Source organism: Rana temporaria, chromosome 9 (genome assembly GCF_905171775.1).
Source record: "Rana temporaria chromosome 9, aRanTem1.1, whole genome shotgun sequence".
NCBI lineage: Eukaryota > Metazoa > Chordata > Amphibia > Anura > Ranidae > Rana > Rana temporaria.
In genome coordinates, this window is record NC_053497.1 from 19,575,951 (window position 1) to 19,593,481 (window position 17,531).

Genomic DNA, 17,531 nt, shown 5'->3' on the forward strand with positions numbered 1-17,531 from the left:
GCTGCTGTCAATCACATCCAATGACGCAGCGCTGATGGGGGCGCTGATGAGACGCCACTGATGGGGGCTGATGAGACGCCACTGATGGGGGCGCTGATGAGACGCCACTGATGGGGGCTGATGAGACGCCACTGATGGGGGGGGCGCTGATGAGACGGCACTGATGGGGGCGCTGATGAGACGCCACTGATGGGGGGGGCGCTGATGACAGGGGCGCGCTGACGAACGGGCTTGCATTAATAATCAGGTCATTGATAATCAGTGTCCTGATTATCAGGGTAGATATCCCTTTATACACAAGCTGGTTATTGGCTCTCCTCTCCTCATGCTGTCAGCGTGAGGAAAGGAGTGACGATAACTGGGTTGTGTTTACATCGTGATGTGCTGTGATTGGACACAGCTGATCTAGTGGTGAAGAGCCACTGATTGGCTATTTACCTTGATCTGTGATCAGCTGTGTCGCACAGGCACGATCACAGGAGGACATCTTACGACTCTCTCCCAGAACTGGCCAGCCACACTGTAGCCGTCATTCAGCTATAGCGAGGTCGGCAAGTGGTTAAGCACAATGCTGTGTGAAACACGTTAACTAGCGGTACATCCTTGGATTCCTGTGCGTTTATCTGTCTACGCTACAATAAAGAAGTCCTATTGTGGTGTGCAGCTGTCTTCTCTGTGTTTTTCTGTGTGCTGCTTCTCTTACTGGGGTTTGAGCTCTGTTGTACAAGGACTGTATGAAGCTGACATTGAGTCAGATTCAGATACTTATGGTGCTTGTATTAAAAACTTACATTTTAATGATGTTTTAATAAAAATAGTGCTACATTCATTTATATGTGCCTGGAGTTGAGCTTTTCCTGTATGGAAGGTCAGTTGATTGTCCTCATCTCTGTAGTAGGTATCATTATGGAAGCACAGAAGGCAGGGGCGTCGTTAGGCCCGGGCTTAGGGGGCTGGAGCCCCGAATTGTTCCCCGTAAAGCCCTGAGTCCCGGGCATTTAGCTAGCCGTTGTTAGCCCCGAGCAGCGAGCACCGGGACCGTTCTGATCCTGAGTGCCGCCGCGCCGAGACAGAGTCCTGCCGAGTCCTGCCGCGCCGATTGTGGCCGAGTCCTGCCGAGTGCGATAGCAGGCTGGTCCCGCCTTCTGGAGCCCAATGCCTATGATGGACGTCCCCCTGATCCAATGCCGGGGCTGCGGGACGTGTGACGTCCATCATAGGCGCCCGAAGCTCCAGAAGGCGGGAATTACAATACCGCGGCACCGCGCCACATCACTGAGATGATCCCTATTCGGAGCTCGGGCGGGCGGCTCACGCATTGATCGGGAGAGATCAGACCAGCGGAGGAGCGATCAGTGATAGAAAGGTAAAAAGGCCACTAGGTCCAACAGGCAGTAAATGTAAATGCAAAGTCAGGTAGGTGTATGTATGTCAGGTAGGTGTATGTATGTCAGGTAGGTGATGTCAGGTAGGTGTATGTATGTCAGGTAGGTAGGTGTATGTATGTCAGGTAGGTGTATGTATGTCAGGTAGGTGAGGTCAGTGTAGGTGTATGTAGGTCAGGTAGGTGTATGTATGTCAGGTAGGTGTATGTATGTCAGGTAGGTGAGGTCAGTGTAGGTCAGGTAGGTGTATGTATGTCAGGTAGGTGAGGTCAGTGTAGGTCAGGTAGGTGTATGTATGTCAGGTAGGTGAGGTCAGTGTAGGTGTATGTAGGTCAGGTAGGTGTATGTATGTCAGGTAGGTGTATGTATGTCAGGTAGGTGAGGTCAGTGTAGGTCAGGTAGGTGTATGTATGTCAGGTAGGTGAGGTCAGTGTAGGTCAGGTAGGTGTATGTATGTCAGGTAGGTGAGGTCAGTGTAGGTGTATGTAGGTCAGGTAGGTGTATGTATGTCAGGTAGGTGTATGTATGTCAGGTAGGTGAGGTCAGTGTAGGTCAGGTAGGTGTATGTATGTCAGGTAGGTGAGGTCAGTGTAGGTCAGGTAGGTGTATGTATGTCAGGTAGGTGTATGTATGTCAGGTAGGGGGTGAATGTATGTCAGGTAGGTGTATGTATGTCAGGTAGGTGTATGTATGTCAGGTAGGTGTATGTATGTCAGGTAGGTGTATGTATGTCAGGTAGGTGAGGTCAGTGTAGGTCAGGTAGGTGTATGTATGTCAGGTAGGTGAGGTCAGTGTAGGTCAGGTAGGTGTATGTATGTCAGGTAGGTGAGGTCAGTGTAGGTGTATGTAGGTCAGGTAGGTGTATGTATGTCAGGTAGGTGTATGTATGTCAGGTAGGTGAGGTCAGTGTAGGTCAGGTAGGTGTATGTATGTCAGGTAGGTGAGGTCAGTGTAGGTCAGGTAGGTGTATGTATGTCAGGTAGGTGAGGTCAGTGTAGGTGTATGTAGGTCAGGTAGGTGTATGTATGTCAGGTAGGTGTATGTATGTCAGGTAGGTGAGGTCAGTGTAGGTCAGGTAGGTGTATGTATGTCAGGTAGGTGAGGTCAGTGTAGGTCAGGTAGGTGTATGTATGTCAGGTAGGTGTATGTATGTCAGGTAGGGGGTGAATGTATGTCAGGTAGGGGGTGAATGTATGTCAGGTAGGTGTATGTATGTCAGGTAGGTGTATGTATGTCAGGTAGGTGTATGTATGTCAGGTAGGTGTATGTATGTCAGGTAGGTGTATGTATGTCAGGTAGGTGTATGTATGTCAGGTAGGTGTATGTATGTCAGGTAGGTGAGGTCAGTGTAGGTCAGGTAGGTGTATGTATGTCAGGTAGGTGAGGTCAGTGTAGGTCAGGTAGGTGTATGTATGTCAGGTAGGTGAGGTCAGTGTAGGTCAGGTAGGTGTATGTATGTCAGGTAGGGGGTGTATGTATGTCAGGTAGGTGTATGTATGTCAGGTAGGTGTATGTATGTCAGGTAGTCAGTGTAATGGTCAGTGTGTCAGATAGGTGAGTTTAGTGTTCAAAATTGATGTGCATTGGCAAGCCAGGCAGCAACCAGCAAGTGAGCTTACCCCCGCGCCATGACCTTCCCGGATCCAAAACCACGCTGACGCCGCCCCCTCCCCGGTGCCGGTGACTTGTCCTCAATGTTCCCCTATGGGGGAAGTTCCTCCACTGACTGCGCAGGCGCAAACTTCCCGACGGAAATCCCCGAACCTCGCCCGGCATCCAGGCTCATTCTTTAACATCCCCGTGGATTGGAGGATGTTAAAAAAAGAGCCAGGAGGCCGAGCGAGCGAAGCACGTGAGGCCGACTGGCCACTTACCTCAAAATCCACGTCGCCCTGGATGCCGGCCGCCGTTCGGGGATTTCCGTCAGCAAGTTTGCACCTGCGCAGTGCTTGAAGGAACTTTCCCGATGGCTGGAACCATCTCAGCGCATCAGTTCGCGCATGCGCTGGAACTTCCATGATACATGGAACCAGCACGTCAGATCACCGGCCTCGGGCTGAAGCCCCTGGTCTTCTTGCCACCTAGCAACGCCCCTGACAGAAGGTGTCATGACAATGGCAGTTCTCAGCATTGACTGCCTTTCTGGAGCAGTGTGTCCCTTTAGCATTTGTTTTTATCATTTTTTAACAGATGTTTTTCTTTTTCCACCCAGGAATCTCTCGGAGCCTGTTATGACGTATAAGCTGCATCGGGAACTTGTGTCTGCTGCAAGTAAGAACATAAAACGGAACCCCTGACAAATTGACATGTTATGGTCGCAGTCCAATCGGAGGTGGATCATCCACAAGGCGACCTAGGAGGAGGAGTCTAGGGGGCCCGATGGATGTGGAAGGGACTATAGAACCTTCTTGCTGCTGGTCAAAGCTGTGCCCCCACCCGTCATATCACCAGGGACCATAGACTTGTTGGTGTCTGATGGGGGATATGGCAGTACAAACAATGCAGATGGGGTGGCTGGGCCTATTGTAATCTATGTAAATATCAATCAAAGAAATGGAGCGGGGGGGGGGGGGGGGGGGGGCAAAATCTGCCAACTTACCAAGCGCCCCATTTCACCTAATATCCAAAAAAATGAACAAAAGAGGGCACTCCAACCTCATGCATCATCTCACAGCATTTATGTAACCAAAATAAGCATAGAATGTACTCGCAAACATGTGACATTAAACCGCTTACTGAGCTACTCACCCAGTAGCTTTGCTCTCAGCAGCTCCCGGATCTAACAGATCCCTGCACCCACTCATGGTGTGGTATGGCAGGGACAGATCTCCAGAATTTGAGAGGGAGAATTATCTCCCTGAAAGGTGAGGCAGAGCTGCCTACACAGGGGGGTACTTGAGCTGGGCCAATCAGGAGAGAGTAGAGGAAGCTTTTGGGGGATTGCACACTGTGCATAGCGCACCCCTGAACTCTGCACTTTGTACATAACGCACTCCTGAACCCTGCACTTTGTGCTTAGGGCAACCCTAGACCTGCAGACTGTAATGTACTCTAAAACTCTTTACATAGCCCACTCCTGAACCTTGCACTCTGTACGCAACACACTCCTGAACTCTGCACTCTATACATAGCGCACCTCTGAACTGTGCACCATGCACGTAACCCACGCCTGAACTCTGCACTCTGTCCATAGTGCACCCCTAGAACTGCAGTCTGTATGTAATCTACGCCTAAACTCTGCACCCTCTACATCAGGGATATGCAATTAGCGGACCTCCAGATGTTGTAAAACTACAAGTCCCATCCTGCCTCACACTGCATTTGCAGTCTCTGGGTGTCATGCTTGTGGCTGTCAGAGTCTTGCTATGCCTCATGGGACTTGTAGTTCTGCAACAGCTGGAGGTCCACTAATTGCATATCCCTGCTCTACATAGTGTAATCCTGAACTCTTGCACATTTTACATAACGCGCGCCTAAACCCTGCACTCTGTACGCAAGGCACTCCTGAGCTCTGTACGCAAGGCACTCCTGAGCTCTGTACGCAAGGCACTCCTGAGCTCTGTACGCAAGGCACTCCTGATCTCTGTACGCAAGGCACTCCTGAACCCTGCACTCTATACATAGCGTAATCCTGAACCCTGCACTCTATACATAGCGTAATCCTGAACTCTGCAATCTATACATAGCGTAATCCTGAACCCTGCACTCTATACATAGCGTAATCCTGAACCCTGCACTCTATACATAGCGTAATCCTGAACCCTGCACTCTATACATAGCGTAATCCTGAACCCTGCACTCTATACGTAGCGTAATCCTGAACCCCGCACTCTATACATAGCGTAATCCTGAACCCCGCACTCTATACATAGCGTAATCCTGAACCCCGCACTCTATACATAGCGTAATCCTGAACCCCGCACTCTATACATAGCGTAATCCTGAACCCCGCACTCTATACATAGCGTAATCCTGAACCCCGTACTCTATACATAGCGTAATCCTGAACCCCGCACTCTATACATAGCGTAATCCTGAACCCGGCACTCTATACATAGCGTAATCCTGAACCCGGCACTCTATACATAGCGTAATCCTGAACCCTGCACTCTATACATAGCGTTATCCTGAACCCTGCACTCTATACATAGCGTTATCCTGAACCCTGCACTCTATACATAGCGTAATCCTGAACCCCGCACTCTATACATAGCGTAATCCTGAACCCGGCACTCTATACATAGCGTAATCCTGAACCCGGCACTCTATACATAGCGTAATCCTGAACCCTGCACTCTATACATAGCGTTATCCTGAACCCTGCACTCTATACATAGCGTTATCCTGAACCCGGCACTCGCAAAGGAACCCCCCCTTAGATACAATCGGCCCTTTGAGGGCAGCCATACTGCTAATGCAGCCCGGAATGAAATGGAGTTTTACACCCCTGCGTTAAAGCTTATGTCAGATGTGAATTTATTATAAGTCTCTTATTCTGTGCTGACACTGGTGTTTCGTTATCCCTTTCAGAGTCAGAAAATTTGGATTATCGTCTTGGAGCCATTCATTGCCTGGTGTACAGCCTGCCAGACAATCACCGAGAAATGCTGGAGCTCATCATACGGCACCTCTCAAGGTGAGCAGAGGACATGACAACAATTAAAGGGTTAGTCATCTTTACCATGCAGATAAGGGGTGTCTGTAGATGCCGCTCTCACTAAAGTTGAGTAGAGCCCTTGCTATAGGTGTAGGCCAGAAAAGAGACCAGTAGAGAGTAGATCCTGGTCACAAGCCAAATTTGGTAACAGGAAGGTACTAAATTACGAAGAGGATCAAGGTCAGAGATCCTTCACCATCCTAGTAGGGAACTGTCAAACGCTGAGCTCAGAGCTCATACATCGGCGTAGAGAGAGTGCATGTGAGGAGCTTTGAATCAGAGAAAGAGCTCCCTCCTCTGGTGGAGGAGATGAGCTTTAATGACTAGGCCTCGCTTGGCAATATCCTGGGAGGTTTCAGGCCAGGCTTCATGAGGTACAAAAATGGCCTGCATCTTTAAAGTGGATGTAAAGCCTCTCTCATCCTTTCTAAACTACTGCCATAGTGCTGATCTTTAAGGATATAGATGCCTCCTGCATGTATCCTTACCTGTCAAATGTCTCCCCTCTGTCTGTTATAAGAACTGAAAAACTGCAGGTGGATCTGTTGTATGGAGCTCTGTGGGAGGAGTCGTGATGTCAGTAGACTCCCCGCCCACCTTTACACGCCCCCTTGTCAACATGCATTTTTTCCTGTGTATTGCTTACACTAAATTCTGCTATGATCACTAACATCCATGAACATCCAGTCAAAATCCAGAAAAGTAACCCCATGACTTAAGAAAAGGAGTGGGGGTGGGAATTAAAACACAATGCCTGTCTCCAGGCTAGTGCATGAGATATGTAAGAAAGTAAATTTCTTGGTTTCAGAGGAGAAATTCCAGGCAAAAAATATATTTTCAAGGTACTGCCTAAACGCAATTCACATTTCTAAATGTTCTCTCTTCATATATGGAGTTCACATCCATTATAATGTACTCACCTTCCAGTTTTTTTCTATTCTCTGATTCGTCTGTTGACACCCCTTTTAGCATCTCTTTGTCATTGACCTCCTCCAAGCCTTGTCTGTAATTTCTCCTCAATGTTTTCTTAAAGCGGTGGTTCACCCTAAAAAGCATACTAGCGTGAGCTACAGTATGCCTTTATTTTTTTGCGCCGTACTCACTGTTTAATCCTGGAGATAAGTTTCAGACTCCCCGCGGGGAGTAGGCGTTCCTATGCAGAGGGGACAATGATTGATGGCCAGCTATGGCGCGTCACGCTTCCCGAGTAGGACTCGGCTCTTCTCGGCGCTTTACGGCGCCTGCGCACAGACTAGGAGCTGACTGCGCAGGCGCCGTGAAGAGCCAAGTCCTATTTCGGCTATTTCCGGGAAGCGTGACGCGCCATAGCCAGCCGTCAATCATGTTCCCCTCTGCATAGAAACGCCTACTAGTCTGAAACTTGCGGTAACTACGGGATTAAACTGTGAGTACGGCGCAAAAAAATAAAATAAAGGCATACTGTAGCTCGCGCTAGTATGCTGGATTGCATGTTAGAAAAAAAATATATATATTTTTTAGGGTGAACCCCCGCTTTAAGTATTACTATCACATACCTGTATGAGGAACTCAAAATAATGAGGGTGGCCTCTTGCACAGTTCCCATCTGAGAATCCCTGAATGATGAGACAAGGAGTGCTAAGGAAATAGAAGGGCACAAGTGTCAGGAAGCTGGAACCGCAGACTTTAATTTGGAATTGCTTAGTCAATTAAGAAGCACAGCAATGAGGGCACTCCAACTTCACCCAGACCAGTCCAGAGTAGTGCCCGGTCACAAGTGAAGTTTGGTAACAGGAAGGTACCAAAATCACGAGCAGGATCAAGGTCAGATGAGCAGAGGTTGGTAATATGCTGGCATTGAGGTACAGAGTTGACAGGCAAAGTCTTGGGCAAGAGTCCAGGCCGAAGTCGCTAACAAAAGTAGGCAGTAGACATTAACAGCCAGGGGTAATCCAGAGGCAGGTCAGACAAAAGCCAGGTCAATAACAGAGTCGAGCATATTCAGTATCAAGGATAACAGAAGTACAAGCTGAAAGACCATCCAGCAATGATCTCATGCAGGGCTCAGGATTAAGTAGGCCATTAGGCACCGGTATCTGTGATGGACGTTCTCGTGTATGCAGGGCTCAGGTTCAAGTAGGCCATTAGGCACCAGTATCTGTGGTGGACATCCTTGTGTATGCAGGGCTCAGGTTCAAGTAGGCCATTAGGCCCCAGTATCTGTGGTGGACATTCTTGTGTATGCAGGGCTCAGGTTCAAGTAGGCCATTAGGCCCCAGTATCTGTGGTGGACGTTCTCGTGTATGCAGGGCTCAGGTTCAAGTAGGTCATTAGGCTTCGGTATCTGTGATGAACGTTCTCGTGTATGCAGGGCTCCGGTTCAAGTAGGCCATTAGGCACCAGTATCTGTGATGGACATTCTCGTGTATGCAGGGCTCAGGTTCAAGTAGGCCATTAGGCACCAGTATCCGTGATGGACGTTCTCGTGTATGCAGGGCTCAGGTTCAAGTAGGCCATTAGGCACCAGTATCTATGGTGGACATTCTCGTGTATGCAGGGCTCAGGTTCAAGTAGGCCATTAGGCACCAGTATCTGTTGTGGACATCCTTGTGTATGCAGGGCTCAGGTTCAAGTAGGTCATTAGGCTTCGGTATCTGTAGTGGACATTCTCGTATATGCAGGGCTGAGGTTCAAGTAGGCCACTAGGCACCGGTATCTGTGGTGGACGTTCTTGTGTGTGCAGGGCTCAGGTTCAAGTAGGCAATTAGGCCCCAGTATCTGTTGTGGACATCCTTGTGTATGCAGGGCTCAGGTTTAAGTAGGCCATTAGGCCCCAGTATCTGTGGTGGACGTTCTCGTGTATGCAGGGCTCAAGTTTAAGTAGGCCATTAAGCACCAGTATCTGTGGTGGACGTTCTTGTGTGTGCAGGGCTCAGGTTCAAGTAGGCCATTATGCACCAGTGTCTGTGGTGGACGTTCTTGTGTGTGCAGGGCTCAGGTTCAAGTAGGCCATTATGCACCAGTGTCTGTGGTGGACATCCTTGTGTATGCAGGGCTCAGGTTCAAGTAGGCCATTAAGCCCCAGTATCTGTGGTGGACATTTTCGTGTATGCAGGGCTCAGGTTCAAGTAGGCCCCAGTATCTGTGATGGACGTTCTCGTGTATGCAGGGCTCAGGTTCAAGTAGGCCATTAGGCCCCAGTATCTGTGGACATTCTCGTGCATGTACGTGCACGCATTCCTATGTGGACATGAACAGTGTCTTGGAATTTCTCATGTAGGTTATTGTGTTGAGTTTTTCACAATGTACAGTAGTAGTTTGTTTCTACACCATAAAATTTACAATTTGAGTTCATCTGCTCACGTGAACAACTATATCTTGTTGCTTAATTTTACATTTCAGAGTTTGTGAATACAGCAAAGAGAACCTCATGTCCCCCTCTAATATGGGCGTCATTTTTGGACCAACTCTGATGAGGGCGCAGGAAGATACAGTTGCCGCAATGATGAACATCAAATTCCAAAATATTGTAGTGGAACTTCTCATAGAGCACTGCGACAAGGTAAGCATCTCTGAAAGCATAACCCAAAACAAAAAAGTTACCATGTTGCAGCTTACTGTCCTTGGATGTGGTGGCTGCATTTGTTTTCTATTTTAGGCTCTTTTCCTTTATTTTTACATGGTGATCATGTGAATAACAACCAACTCTCTGCAAAACGAAAAAAAAAAAAATTCTATACCTGTAGTGCTATTCCCCGCAACAGCCGCTGGATATTGAGTCCCCCTATTTCTGCACAGCCAGGCAACATGCAGTTCCAACTTGCATCCAGACACCTGGAATCAGTCCATGGGCTTTTTTTTGTAGTTTTATTGGGGAAACAACTTGGATAGGGTATATGGATTATAGGATGCCCAGTAAGATGAGGAGGATGAACTTCCCTCTCTATGTCCTGGACTGTACATCCTCCAAAATCTCCTTGGATCAGTGGGAATGTCCTTTACAAACCAGGAGCTCTCTGTCCCCTTTAGTGAAATCGCACAAAGTTGCAAACTGTATCCAAGGGTATCATATCTCCTCAGCAGAACCTCACACAGTTACAGCAGATACTACTAGTTCAGCTTTCTCTCTTCCCTTAGCTACCATTATAGAGGCAGAGCCCCCCAGCCCCGGGTCTCCTCCCAGGGCTCATGACGGCAATCTCAGCACTCCATTCCCCCCCCAGCCCCCTTGCTGATCAGGGTCCACTGTATTTAGGGCCTGACCCTGCCACCCTACCAGGCCTTCTGCCTAAGGATTGGCCAGATTCCCTTAAATATGCAAATCAGAACCTCTTAACCTCCGCCCTCTAACTCCCAGAAGCTTCTCCAAGCTTCTAGAACCAGGGGGAGGTACCAGAGACCTGCCCTATAGAGCCATCCTGCCTGACTTGGAGTAATGACCCAATTATACTCGCACAACTACCACGAGTCAACCAAATGAATTTACCTAGACTAGAGGGTGCTACATACATACACTTTAAAGCTGAATTTTAATCTACTTATATTTTGCCTTCCTTTTTCCTCCTCATCGACATGGGGGTGGTGGTCTGCCGAAAATGACATCAGCGCGGGGGGGGGGGGGGGGGGCGCGCTGCCGGCAGTGACTTGTCTCATTAAGCGGGGGGTGCTTACTAATCACCAGGCGGGCCTCTATTAATTTGGGGGGCCCTCCACAGCTTTGCGGAGCCCTAAGCGGCTTGCATAGTGAGCCTATAGGGCGGATCGGCCCTGCATGCCTCAGTTGCAAGTTGCCAGGCTGGCTCTCGAGAAGTTATAAAAATATCAGAATCCCTTAATCCTTAATGGGTGGATGTCAGTCTAGGGGAGTAGGGTGTTCCTAGGCAGACTGCATTTGCATGTAGAGTGCCCCAGGTAAGGCCTACATGTGATGTCAAGCCTCCATGATTAAAAGAACTGAAATACAATGAAGGGACAGGCCATGGAACGTCAGGGTGGGGAGGAAAGAGCTAGATGATGCTGGATATCCTCCAAGCAGGAAATGAGGTGGGCTCTATTTGACTTGCAGCTGTGAGAAGCTCACAGTGTGCAGCAAAACCAGAGTAAGCAATTTCAATACGGAAGAGGAGCCTGTACAACTGTACAAGACTGAAGGGAAGGCTAAATTTTCAAAGACCGGCACATCTGTGAAGCACAAAATGAAAGTAAAAGAATGCGGAAAAATATAAATAAGCACATGCCGTGTTTACTCCATGCATGCTTTCATAGAGGAATAAAACCGGTGTGGATCTGGTGCACGGGCCAAGGATTACAATGACCTGCTAACAGAATTGCCAACTGATTCCAAAAATAGCAAAAGAAAAGTCAAATATTTTCTTAAGAAAGCTGATAAAATGCACTCGGAACAAACAGAGTGTCAGATACTAGCCAAAGATTTCCTCTTAAAAATTCCATATACTGATACAGTGGAGGCCCAGATATAACCACCCAGGAAGCATAAGGATTCCTTAAAGAAGGTCTCTGACCCCCCATTTCCCAACTAACTAATTGCCATTAACAACAAATAATCTGAAAACTTCTTAGGCTTCATGTACACGGGACAATTTTACAACTGCTCCTGAACCATTTAACTTTACAGATAGTAACCCACGTTTAAAACATCAGTTTTGGTGCGTTTAGCCGTGTTTTGACGCATTTTCGTTTAGAAGCGTTTACATTTATTTTATTTTTTTAAATGCCCAAGAACGAAAAAACTCCTATAAATGAAACGTTGCTAAACGCGGGTTACTGCGTTTAGCTGCGTTTAGAAGCGTTTGGCATCTGAAACGCGGGAAACTTCGGAGTCTGAACTCATGTTTTTGCCTTCAAAAAAAGGCCTATAAACGCAACTCCCTAAAAAACGACAGTAAACGAACCCATGTACATGTACACATAACATAACATTGAATGAGTTCAGGGGCAGTTGAAAAAAAGTGTCCAACTGCCTCTGAACGTCCGTTTAGCAGCATACATGGGGCCTTAAAATTACATGACTTCCACGGTGCAATGATGTCACAGGACTCAGACTGCAGCGCTGGACCCCCAGTCTCCATTCCTAGAAGAGGAGCTGGCAAGGGTAGTGTACTTAGGTGAGGGGGAAAAAAGGGTTTCAAAAATTGTAATTAAGAAAAAAATTGTAAATGGGTTAGAGACGAGGATGGGATGGGTGGTGGGGACGAGGCCGAGGATGGGTGGTGGAGACGAGGCGGGGGATGGGTGGCGGAGACGAGTCCGGGGGTGGGTGGCGCAGACGAGTCCGGGGGTGGGTGGCGCAGACGAGTCCGGGGGTGGGTGGCGCAGACGAGTCCGGGGGTGGGTGGCGGAGACGAGTCCGGGGGTGGGTGGCGGAGACGAGTCCGGGGGTGGGTGGCGTAGACGAGTCCGGGGGTGGGTGGCGTAGACGAGTCCGGCGGTGGGTGGCGTAGACGAGTCCGGCGGTGGGTGGCGTAGACGAGTCCGGCGGTGGTGGGTGGCGTAGACGAGTCTGGCGGTGGGTGGCGTAGACGAGTCTGGCGGTGGGTGGCGTAGACGAGTCTGGCGGTGGGTGGCGTAGACGAGTCTGGCGGTGGGTGGCGGAGACGAGTCTGGCGGTGGGTGGCGGAGACGAGTCTGGCGGTGGGTGGCGGAGACGGGGACGGGGATGGGTTGGGTGTTGGAGATTTCAATCCCTGCATATTAGTAGAACTTTGATAGCGATTTCAGAGACATCTGTGCGGGTTCCTGCACTGATGTGTGTACAAATTGCACCCCGAAGTCACCGAAAGTAGTACATAAACTACTTTTGGGAATTGGTTCCAACGCTGCAAAGTCGGTGTCGCACAGATTCGGACAGTGCAATAGCCGCTAATTTGGCATGCGCATCAATGTGAACCTCGAAGAGTGATCCACGTTTACGATTCTCTTCCCTGGCCGCCCATCTGAAAGATACCTAAAGGGAGAAAAGGGTGGGAGACTTTAATTGACTTTGAAAAGTAACATCTGACTGAAGGCCGTTGGCAAACCGTTGGCCTTTTATAAATGATCTTTTATATATATCTGGTACATTCACCTGGCAGGTCGTAGAGTACTTTGGGCCAGATTCACAGTGAGAGTACGACGGCGTATCTACTGATACACCGGCGTACTTTCAAATTTGCCACGTCGTATCTTTAGTTTGAATCCTCAAACCAAGATACGACGGCTTCTGGCTTCGATCCGACAGGCGTACGGCTTTGTACGCCTTCGGATCGTAGGTGCAATACTTCGGCGCCCGCTGGGTGGAGTTCGCGTCGTTTTCTGCGTCGGGTATGCTAATTAGCTTTTTCTGTCGATCCACGAAGGTACGCGCGGCCGTCGCATTCTCTTACGTCGTCCCTAGTCGGCTTTTCCCGGCGTATAGTTAAAGCTGCTATTTCGTGGCGTATAGATAGACTTGCCATGTTAAAGTATGGCCGTCGTTCCCGCGTCGAATTTTGAATTTTTTTTATTTTTTTGCGTAAGTCGTCTGTGAATAGGAAAGGACGTAACTCACGTCTACGTTCAAAAAATGACGTCGGTGAGACGTCATTTCGCGCAAAGCACTGCGGGAAATTTCAAACGGAGCATGCGCATTTCGATCGGCGCGGGGATGCGCTTCATTTAAATGAATCACGCCCCCTACCCGCCCAATTTGAAATACGCGCCGAGAAATACACTACGCCGCCGTAACTTACGGCGCAAAATCTTCCTGGATTCGAAATTCCGCCAGGTAAGATACGGCGGCGTAGCGTATCTCTGATACGCTGCGCCAGGGCAATTCTTTGTGAATCTGGCCCTTTGTGTCTTATCTTCTTTCCATGGGTAGAATTTGTACACTGAGCTGGTTTTGTGATGGGAAAGAAACGTATGTGACCACTTATGCAATTTCTGGATTTCTACACAAATTGTTTAAAAAATGTGATCTGATATTTATCCTTGTCACAATAATTAATTTGTTCATTAATCAGACATCGAGCACAACATTTAACATTGCATTATCCCTACCATATGGATTGGTTCAACATCAAAGTCAATTTAAAACATTTATGAACCCCCGGTAAACCTCATTTACTGCCAATTGTCTTAGCCAAACTCTTTGAATATTTGCTGATGAGGCGGCAGTTAGGTGTGTTGGCCGCATTCTTGCATACCAAGCGATTTCACGTATTTTCTTTTAATGTCTTACTTTGAAGTATAACTAAAGGCAAAATTTGTAGTTTAGACTTGGATGGAGTGGTGGGGGAAAAACCACTGTCAGTTAAGGAGATTCACGTTCTTTAGATGTCCTGATTGGCAGTAGCACCAGGACATTGAAGTGGGTAAATCCAATCTTTTGACTTCCCATCAGGATAGGAATAGATAGAATTCCAATTCCCATGACCACTGTCGCAGTGTAAACTCAGGACTTCAACCCGGCTATTCTAAAACCACTTTGTTGAGTTATCCATGTGTATTTAACAGTTTGTGAGATACTTTGAGCGCTAGATTGCAGAAATATACTTTGTAGAATGCCCTAATACAGTTTGGAATGCAAAAGCATCTTGTTAACTAACTGAGCCAGCAAAGCAGCCCCAAACCCTACTCCCTCCACCATGCTTCACAGTTCGGATGCTGGGCTGGTATGCAATGCTTCTTTTTTATTTTTTTGCTACACACTTTGCTGTATGCATTTATCAGAAAGTTTGCCTTGACTATCCAAATAACATTATTTTAGGAGTTGTCTTTAAAAAACTTGACAATAGAAGTGCTGGAAACCTTGTTTTCCTCTGATTTAACTCCTCCATGAACTCCACTTGCTGAATGAACTCCTACTAATTGTGTCAACCTCTGCAGATCCTTGACTGTTGCCCTAGTGTTCTGTGACCCCAGTTTCAGGATCATATGCTGTGTCTTTGACCCCAGTTTCAGGAACATATGACATGTCTTTGACCCCAGTTTCAGGAACATATGATGCGGCTTTGACCCCAGTTTTAGGAATATATGATGTGTCATTGACCCCAGTTTCAGGAACATTTGATGCGTCCTTGACCCCAGTTTCAGGAACATTTTGATGCGTCCTTGACCCCAGTTTCAGGAACATTTGATGCGTCCTTGACCCCAGTTTCAGGAACATTTGATGCATCCTTGACCCCAGTTTCAGGATCATATGGCGTGTCTTGTAAAGCAAGTTCCAGGATCAATGACGTGTCTTTGACCCCAGTTTCAGGATCGTATGACGTGTCTTTGACCCCAGCGTCAGGATTACATGGGGGTGTCTTTTTCCACAGTGTCAGGATCATATGGTGTCTTGTAAGCCAGTTTCAGGACAATACAATGTCTTTGTCTCAATTTCAGGATCACATGGCGTGTATTTGAAACTCATTTCAAGGTCACATGGCATGTCTTTGACCCGAGTTTCAGGATCATATGATGTGTCTCTTTACCCAAGTTTCAGGACCATGTGGCGTGTCTTTGACCCCAGCTTCAGAATTTTATGGTGTGACTTTGGCACCAGTTTCAGGATCATATAGCGTGTCTTGTAAAGCAAGTTCCAGGACCATATGACGTGTCCTTGGCTCAATTTCAGGATCAATGACGTGTCTTTGACCCAAGTTTCAGGATCGTATGACAGCGTCAGGATTACATGGGGGTCTCTTTTTCCACAGCTTCAGGTTTATATGGTGTCTTGTAAGCCAGTTTCAGGACCATACGATGTGTCTTTGGCTCAATTTTAGGATCACATGGCGTGTATTTGGCACTAGTTTCAGGGTCACATGGCATGTCTTTGACCCCTGTTTCAGGGTCCTATTATGTGTCTTTGACCCCTGTTTCAGGACCAATTTGCATGTATTTGGAACTAGTTTCAGAATCATAAGGGGTGTCTTTGACCCTAGTTTTAAGATCACATGTCTTTGTTTCCGTATCATAATGATTAATGATTTTGGCCTCTCCTTGGTAGAGTTACTGTGGTGCTGAATTTCTTCCATTTGTAAACTTAGCAATTTTCTGTAAGGCTGATGGAGGCCTAAGCATTCAGAAACCTTACTGACCCTGGGACATTCAGCAACTCTCCTCTAAGGTCATCTAAAATGTTTTTTGATTAGGCTATATTATACAGTATCTGTTGGGAAAGGCAAGTAGGAAAAATTTCCGCTTTTACATACTAGAAATGAATGCAATACCTGAATCAAATGGCTTTTTTATCAAGAGATAATTTTTCTAGATTTCCATGCACTTTGTTCATTAACGACATAAGTATTTGAAGCACAGGATGACCAAAGATTGTAAAATGTTAAATGATGTGTTTTTACTGGTAAAGTAGATATAAACCCAATCGCTGAATCCTAAATAACTAAAAATCATTTTTAAAGCCATTTTCTTTTTTATAAATTCTTAATGCATTTTACTACATACAGAGAAAAGATATTGTATTTTGAATTTCCGGTCGGGTCGTAGTTTCGAATTAAGCTTGATTTAGCATAGTGTACTCAGGACATAACTAAAGTATTCATATACAGTGCAGTAAAGAGTGCAGTAAACTACATTTACTGTATGTTTTTGGTTGTAACATGACAAAATGGAAACTATCAAGGGGTATGAATACTTTTTCAGTGCATTGTAGTGATGCAAACATAACCTGGAGATAGATATAAAGAACAATGGTTGCAATAAAAAGACCCTTAAGAAATGCTGGAATATGGGGTAGTAACTTGACCCCTATGGGTTTTTTGGCTAAGAAATCTCATTGTCAATTGAGTCAGTGGATTGTTATTTAGGCAAGAGAAGAGTGAGGGAAAGGACAGCTAGGTGGGTCTGAATGGTAGAGGAAATGTAATCCCTGTGGGAAGGGTAGCATGTCGCACACAAGTATTGGGGAAGAGGTTCAAGTATAGGGAGGAAGGTTACATGCCAACATGTACTGTGACGTACAGAAGCAGAGCATGATCCCCTCCGTTCAGAGACTGGGCCGCAGGGCAGTATTCCAACATAACGACCCCAAACACACCTCCAAGACGACCACTGCCTTGCTAAAGAAGCTGAGGGTAAAAGTGATGGACTGGCCAAGCATGTCTCCAGACCTAAACCCTATTAAGCATCTGTGGGGGATCCTCAAATGGAAAGTGGAGGAGTGCAAGGTCTCTAACATCCACCAGCTCTGTGATGTAGTCATGGAGGAGTGGAAGAGGATTCTAGTGGCAACCTGTGAAGCTCTGGAGAACTCAATGCCCAAGAGGGTTAACAGTGCTGGAAAATAATGGTGGCCACACAAAATATTGACACTTTGGGCCCAATTTGGACATTTTCACTTAGGGGTGTACTCACTTTTGTTGCCAGCGGTTTAGACATTAATGGCTGCGTGTTGAGTTATTTTGAGGGGACAGCAAATTTACACTGTTGTACAAGCTGTACACTCACTACTTTACATTGTAGTGTCATTTCTTCAGTGTTGTCACATGAAAAGGTATAAGATATTTACAAAAATGTGAGGGGTGTACTCA

The 17,531-nt window shown here is 47.1% G+C and overlaps 1 protein-coding gene across 3 annotated transcripts in view; it reads left to right on the forward strand.

Annotated features, from left to right (window-relative positions):
* Positions 1–17,531, forward strand: part of OPHN1 (oligophrenin 1) — a 234,765-nt gene that overhangs the window by 157,991 nt on the left and 59,243 nt on the right. For all 3 annotated transcript variants that reach the window (XM_040322901.1, XM_040322902.1, XM_040322903.1), the window contains 3 exons: positions 3,598–3,656; positions 5,916–6,021; positions 9,424–9,583. In XM_040322901.1, coding sequence (XP_040178835.1) covers positions 3,598–3,656; positions 5,916–6,021; positions 9,424–9,583 — 325 coding nt within the window. The remainder of the gene's footprint in view (positions 1–3,597; positions 3,657–5,915; positions 6,022–9,423; positions 9,584–17,531) is intronic.